Source organism: Cebus imitator, unplaced genomic scaffold (assembly GCF_001604975.1).
Source record: "Cebus imitator isolate Cc_AM_T3 unplaced genomic scaffold, Cebus_imitator-1.0 Scaffold415, whole genome shotgun sequence".
Lineage (NCBI taxonomy): Eukaryota > Metazoa > Chordata > Mammalia > Primates > Cebidae > Cebus > Cebus imitator.
This window is the reverse complement of record NW_016107730.1, coordinates 1,371,587-1,378,587: the sequence shown is the minus strand read 5'-3', so window position 1 is coordinate 1,378,587 and position 7,001 is coordinate 1,371,587. Positions and strand designations below refer to the sequence as shown.

The window sequence follows — 7,001 nt, the reverse complement described above, 5'->3', positions numbered from 1 at the left end:
CCACTTTACACAAAATATACACTCTCATCAGTACCACATCACATCTATTTACAGGTTTCAATGACATATTGGTTGGCTGCTTGTTTGTTATTTTCTTCCCTTATTTTTTTTTTCATGTCTCTATTATTAAGCACAATTATAGGCATACCCATTTTTAGACTGCATTCTAGCCCGGGCAATAAAGCAACACCCCTGTTCTCTCTCCCTCTTCCTCTTTCTCTCTTCCTCTCCTTCATTCTTTTTTTTTCTTTCTTTCTTCTTTTTTAGGAAAAAAAAATAATAGGCTATTTAGAATGAAATTAATGAAAAAAGCTATATGCAATAAAAAAAGAAAAAAGAAAAATTAGGCCAGGCTCAGTGGTTCATGCCTATAATCCCAGCACTTTGGCAGACCGAGGTGGGTGGATCACCTGAGGTCAGAAGTTCAAAACCTGGCCAACATGGCAAAGCCCCATCTCTACTAAAAACACAAAAATCAGCCAGGTGTGGTGGCATACATCTGTAATCCCAGTTACTTAGGAGGCTGAGGCAGGAGAATCACTTCAACCTGCAAGGTGGAGGTTGCAGTGAGCAGAGATCGTGCCACTGCACTCCAGCAACAGAGTGAGACTCCATCTCAAAAAACAACAACAAAAAACACAAAAATTAGCCCAGCATGGTGGCGGGTGCCTATAGTCCCAGCTACTCAGGAGCCTAAGGCAGAAGAATTGCCTGAACCTGGGGGCAGAGGTTGCAGTGAGCCGAGATCACGCCACTGCACTCCAGTCTGGGTGACACAGAGAGACTCCATCTCAAAAAAAAACAAAACAAAAACATGTAGGTTAAAAAACAAAACAAAGTGATTTGGCATGTAGCTGACTAAATATTGTCTGCTCACCTAAATTCATTTAAAGGTAAATTAAAAAAACCCACAATCGTTTCAGACAAATTCTTAAATCTGGCAGCAATCAGCCTGAGGACAGCCAATTTGAGACCACTGCTTTAAAAAGACTAAGTCCCTAGAACTAAGAAAAACCTTAAAACAAGATTAAGAATCACTTCATCAGTTCAGGCCTCTCCCAATTCAGTAACCATTTGTTATTAGTGATTGTGCTTAGTAACTATCTTAACTATAATATGAAGATGAATAAGGCAGGCTCCCTTCACCCTTTTAAGGGAACATATCATTTTAGAGATAAAGCAAAGACAAAGTGGAGTGGTAAGGAATATAGTGGCTCCCAGACATGTCTGGGTGCCAGCGTCACCTGATTCCCAGGCTGTCCTGGGCTCCTAGTTTTAGCACACACTCCAGGTAATTCAGAGACATGTTCCCTTAAGTGTCTGGAAGCAATGCTTTATGAAAATAGGTTTCATATACTAGGCATCTGTCATGTGAGGGGCATCAGGCATATTCTATTATCATATTTCTGATCCTTACAAGTGCCCAGTGAGGCAGGCATGATCATCAACAGTCAGAATGCATTTAGGGGTAGGGGTGGAGGGTCCTGCCTCAGAGCTGTTCGGAAGATTAAATGTGATGGCTGGTTGCAAGGCACGTCAAACAGTGCCTGACAAAAGCCAGCTGCTTAGCCTCTGACAGACTGAGGGAAGAGTTTTGAGTAAAATGCCTGGAGTGTCCTATCCTCTCTTCTAACTCCCCAGTAGAGCAGGGGCAAATCTGTCAAACTCAAGATCATATGACAGAATCAAACATAGCTTGGGTGAGTGCAATGGCCCTTTTCCACCCATTTTCAGCAACAACCTTCTCTCCCTCAGAGCTATGCTCAACCCACTCCACCTTCTCACTGATGACCCAGGCTCTTAAGAAAACAGAAACAATCAGGCAGGAACTTCATCTTCCCGTCACCCAATCCGCCAGCAGCTGTACCCTATACTCTGCCTTCGCAGTCCAACCTTTCCAATTTTAATATGGATTCTATACTGAAACAGAGTATTTCACCCAAAAATATACTTCTTTGACATATTCAGAGGGGCCGAAAGCACAGGACTCACTTTGAAGAGCTGTCTTTTGTGGGGGAGATTTGTATCTGTAGAGAAAATCCACATTAATGAGGTAAACAGGCTTTCTCTGAAGTCCCCCCTCTTACTCAGATCTAGGAAAGATGCACTCACAGGAAAAACTAAGGAGGCTAAGGTCCAACACTTTAAAGGTCTGACAGAAACTTTTCCCACGGGATACATCTATTCTTTGTGACAGCTGCTGCCTGTGAGGTTCCACCTGCCTAACAGGACAGCCTGTGGTGCCGTGCTTTCCCCTCCGGGCTCTCCCATAACCTGTCTTGAAGGACTCCAAGTCCCTATTCTTTCTGTAACCACGGGGTGGTCTAAAAATTTCAGCTGCGCTTAAGAGTTTTCTTATTTTGTCTGACTCTCGAGCACACATGTGCCTGTAATAATCTTACACTTTTCTCTGTCCTATAACCTATCTTTTAAGAATGTCAGCTGTGAAAAGGAGGGAAGGGATCGCCCCTCTTCCATCCCTACAGTTCCCTTCTTGGTTGCAAGGAATTTACTCCTGCAATCACTCCTCTGCTCCCGTAACATCAATTACTCCTCTTCTACTGAACCATTTTCAGCAGCACACAAACATGCTCTATTATCTCTTACCTCGGTGGGATTGCCTCCCCCCAAAAAACATTTCCACATTTGTACCATTTTTCTGATCCTCTTTATAAAGCAAGGCTTAACTAGCTCTTGTCAATGGCATCAATGACCTGCAACCATCACTTACGGGTTGACAGAGTTGACACAACTGGCAACTCCCTCCTTGACATCCTTTCTACGTTTCGAAGAGATCAGTCTCCTCTTTTTGTTGTTGTTGTTGTTGTTTTTTTTTTGAGACCAACTCTCACGCTGTTGCCCAGGCTAGGGTGCTGTGGCGAAATCTCAGCTCACTGCAACCTCCACCTCCTGGGTTCAAGCAATTCTCCTGTCTGCCTCAGCCTCCCGAGTAGTTGGGATTACAGGCATCTGCCACCACATCCTGCTAATTTTTGTATTTTCAGTAGAAACATTTTCATCATGTTGCCCAGGTGGTCTTGAACTCCTAGTCTCCCAAAGGGCTGGGATTACAGGCAAGAGCCATGTCACCCAGCCGGCTCCTCTTTCACATTCTAGAGAACCCCAGGGTTCACTCCCTAAGTAATACCATCCAGCCCCATGGCTTTAGATACCATTTATATGCTAATTTCCCCAATATGCATCTCTAGCTCCCCTGTGCTTATATTCAACTGCCCCAGGCACCTCCTTAACCAAATTCAAACTCCTGATCTTCCTCCCAGACTTGTTCTGCAATCTTTCACATCTTAATAATGTCATCCTTCCAACTGCTTGGGTCAAAAAAGTGGCAGTCTTTTCCCCTATACCCCACATCAAATCCAGCAGCAAATTCATCTCATCAAACTTCAAAATACATCTAGAACCAAAGCACTTCTCATCACCTTTACTTCTCCCTCCTCAATCCAAGCCTCCGCCACCACTGCCACAACCATCTACACTAGCCTCTCTGCGTCTGCCCTTGTTGTCTCCTCCTCAATGCCATATCCTTGGTTCTTTTTTTTTTTTTTTTTAGGACAAGAGTTCTCACTCTGCTGGCCAGGCTGGAGTGCAGTGGTGCAATCTCGGCTTACTGCAACCTCCCACCTCCCAGGCTCAAGCGATTCTCGTGCCTCAGCGTCCCCAACAGCTGGGATTACAGGCAGGCCACCACGCCTGACTAATTTTTGTATTTTTCAGTAGAGACGGTGTTTCACCATGTTGCCCAGGCTGGTCTCAAACTCCTGACCTCAAGCATCCATCCACCGTGGCCTCCCAAAGTGTTGAGATTACAGGTGTGAGCTACCGTGCCTGGCCGCCACATCCTTTTTCAACAAAGCACTATTCATCAAATCAGGCTGCATCATTCCTCTGCCCCAAACCTTCCCATTTCAATCAGAATAAAAGCTCATGTCCTGATGGGGAGGAAGGCAGCAAATCACACTGCCACGTGAGTGCCTATGCAACAATCTTGCATGTTCTTCACATGTACCCCCAAACCTAAAATGCAATAAAATAAATTAAAAAAAAAAAAAAAGCTCATGTCCTTCCACAGGCCATTACCTATTCCTCTCACCAGGCATCCCTTTGACTCCCGCTGTTCTGGCTCCCGCTGTTCTCTAACACACAGCAAGCTCCTCCTCAGGGTCTCTGTACCTGTGTCCCCTACCTGACACACTCTTTACCTCCCTCCTTCGGTTCTGAGCAAAACATCCTGTTCAAGAGGCGGTCTCTATCCACCCAATTTGAAAAGCACTTCCTCTCCCCCAGCACTTTCTATGTACTCCCCCCATGCTTTATTTTTCATCAGTGATAACCATCATAACAGGCTATACATTTTACTTATTTACCGTCCATCTACCAACGTAAGTGCGATAAGGAAAAGGACTTTTGTCTATTTTGATCACTGCTGAAACCCTAGTACCTTAGAATCCTGCATCTGGCCGGGCGCGGTGGCTCAAGCCTGTAATCCCAGCACTTTGGGAGGCCGAGGCGGGTGGATCACGAGGTCAAGAGATCGAGACCATCCTGGTCAACATGGTGAAACCCCGTCTCTACTAAAAATATAAAAAATTAGCTGGGCATGGTGGCACGTGCCTGTAATCCCAGCTACTCAGGAGGCTGAGGCAGGAGAATTGCCTGAACCCAGGAGGCGGAGGTTGCGGTGAGCCAAGATCGCGCCATTGCACTCCAGCCTGGGTAACAAGAGCGAAACTCCATCTCAAAAAAAAAAAAAAAAAAAAAAAAAAAAAAAAAAAAACACAAAAAAAAAAAAAAAAAAAAAAAAAAAAAAAAAAGAATCCTGCATCTGAGTGGATGCGTTTTTGTTAACAAATCTGTAAGATGATAATTGCCAAAACAAACGCCTCCCCATCTCTATAAATGGTATTACCTGCCTTCTAACCAGTCTCTGGAGCATCCATTCCTGCTCCCTACAATCCATTTACCACAGTGGCAGAATAATATTAAAATACTTAAATCAGATCATTTCTTTACCCAGCTTCCTATCACACTCAGTGAAATCCAGAGCCGTTATTCCAACGCCATCTCACGCATCCTTTTCCTCTTCAGCCACTAGATAAGTCTGACTGCACTGTATTTTAAGGCTTTTCTCTAAACCAAACTGGATCCTGCCCGAGGGCCTTTGCGCTGTCTGTAATGTTCATTCCCCATCTTTGCACGGCCAGTTATTTTTTGACATTTAGAGGTCGGTAGAAACGTCACCTCCTCAGAAAGGTCTTTATTCAATCCGCACCTTTTCACTCCTTTTGAACGTCAGCACAACACTTAACACATACTGACTTTCCTTTACATCACCTTTGTCCCACCACCTAGTTAGTATCTGAGCTCCCTGGGTGCGGGGCGCCCTCGTTCGACCTGCGGGTGCATCCCCCTCGCCCAGCGCGGTGGCTGCCCCCCAGCAGGCGCTCAGCGAGTGTGAACCCAATGCGCCCACTCAGGACTCGCGGGCTGCCGTGGCAGGCACTGCCCGCCAGTCCGCTTGCGAGCACCTCCCCGTCTCCGTGCCCGCAGCCCTCCGCGCTCCCGCCTCACTCGCTTACCTGTCGGCCAACTCCAGTACCTCGTGCACGCTGCCCGTGCTGACACGGATGCGCCCGGTGTACATATACTCGATAACGGCTTCCACTGTGTCGGGTTCGGGCCCCGGCTCGGAGCTCCACTTGCGCATCTCCACCCGTCCCGAGCGGGACTCGGAAAACTGGCCCGACAGCAGGGGCGTGAAGTATTCGGTGGCGGCGGCCAGTACCGAGCGGTGGGCCCGGAACTCGCGGCCTCCAGCCCCGCCGAAGCACAGGGTAATGTCGCAGAACAGGCCCTGGCGCCGCTGCTCGTTCTGCCGCCAGGACAGCTCCGAGCAGTGAGAGCTGCACTCGAAATCCTCGGCTTCTGGGCCCGGATCGCCCCCGCTCGCCTCCATGGCAGAGATCCCCGGCCCAGGCCCGAAGTCCACCGTGCCGCTGCCTCGGACTTCCGCAGCCAGTCCTGCCGAGCCGGCGGCGGCAGTCTCCATGCTCTCCATCTCCAGCACCTGAAGAGATGCAGCCGCGGCCGCCGCCGCCGCTGCCGCCACTGCCGCAGCCGCCATCTTGACGCTGCCGCGCCCGGCCTCCGCAGCCTTGGAACGATGCGACCGTTTGGTGCGACACAGAGGGATTCTGGGATTAAATAGTGCGCGCGGGGCGGAGCCGTGTCGCCCGCCGACTGCGCATGCGCAATCTCGCCTCCCGCAGCCCCGCCCACCTTGATGAGGTTCGGCTGTAATCGTCGCCCAGTCCGGATGTCTTCGCCCCAGGCCTCTTACCAGGACATTGGTGCGAGGATGGCTCGCTCCCTTTCCTTAGTGGGTAGCATGCTCTCTGCAGTCATTTTGTCTAGTAAAAGCCACCTTAGATCATCACCCGTTGTTAAAGCCTTAAGTGACAATACAGGATTTTTATAAGATTGAGTGCTAGCTAAGTGGATGAGGGGTGAGTTACTTGTTACCCCTAATTTATCTTCTAAACATGGGGATATTGCCGACTTTATAAGCTCACGGAGAGGATTCAGTGAGATAATACTTAAGCCAAGCGTTCTGCATAGTGCTTTGTGGTTCATAGTCAATGATCGTATATCCTTGTTGAAAAGATTAATTTAAAAGCCACTTTGGGGCCGGGCATGGTGGCTCACGCCTGTAATCCCAGCACTTTGAGAGGCCGAGGTGGGCGGATCACCAGGTCAGGAGATCAAGACCATCCTGGCTAACATGGTGAAACCCCGTCTCTAAAAATAAAAATAAAAATAAAAATAAAAAAGGCCGGACGCGGTGGCTCACGCCTGTAATCCCAGTACTTTGGGAGGCCGAGGCGGGTGGATCACTAGGTCAAGAGATCGAGACCATCCTGGTCAACATGGTGAAACCCTGTCTCTACTAAAAATACAAAAAATTAGCTGGGCATGGTGGCGCG

The 7,001-nt window shown here is 48.1% G+C and overlaps 1 protein-coding gene across 1 annotated transcript in view; it reads right to left on the bottom strand.

Moving 5' to 3' along the window:
• KLHL11 (kelch like family member 11) overlaps positions 1–6,274 on the bottom strand; it is a 12,362-nt gene extending 6,088 nt beyond the window's left edge. Inside the window, exon 1 of the mRNA XM_017509439.2 lies at positions 5,598–6,274. Within this exon, the coding sequence (XP_017364928.1) occupies positions 5,598–6,142 (545 nt within the window). The 5' untranslated portion in view covers positions 6,143–6,274. The remainder of the gene's footprint in view (positions 1–5,597) is intronic.
• Between the last annotated feature and the right edge of the window lie 727 nt (positions 6,275–7,001).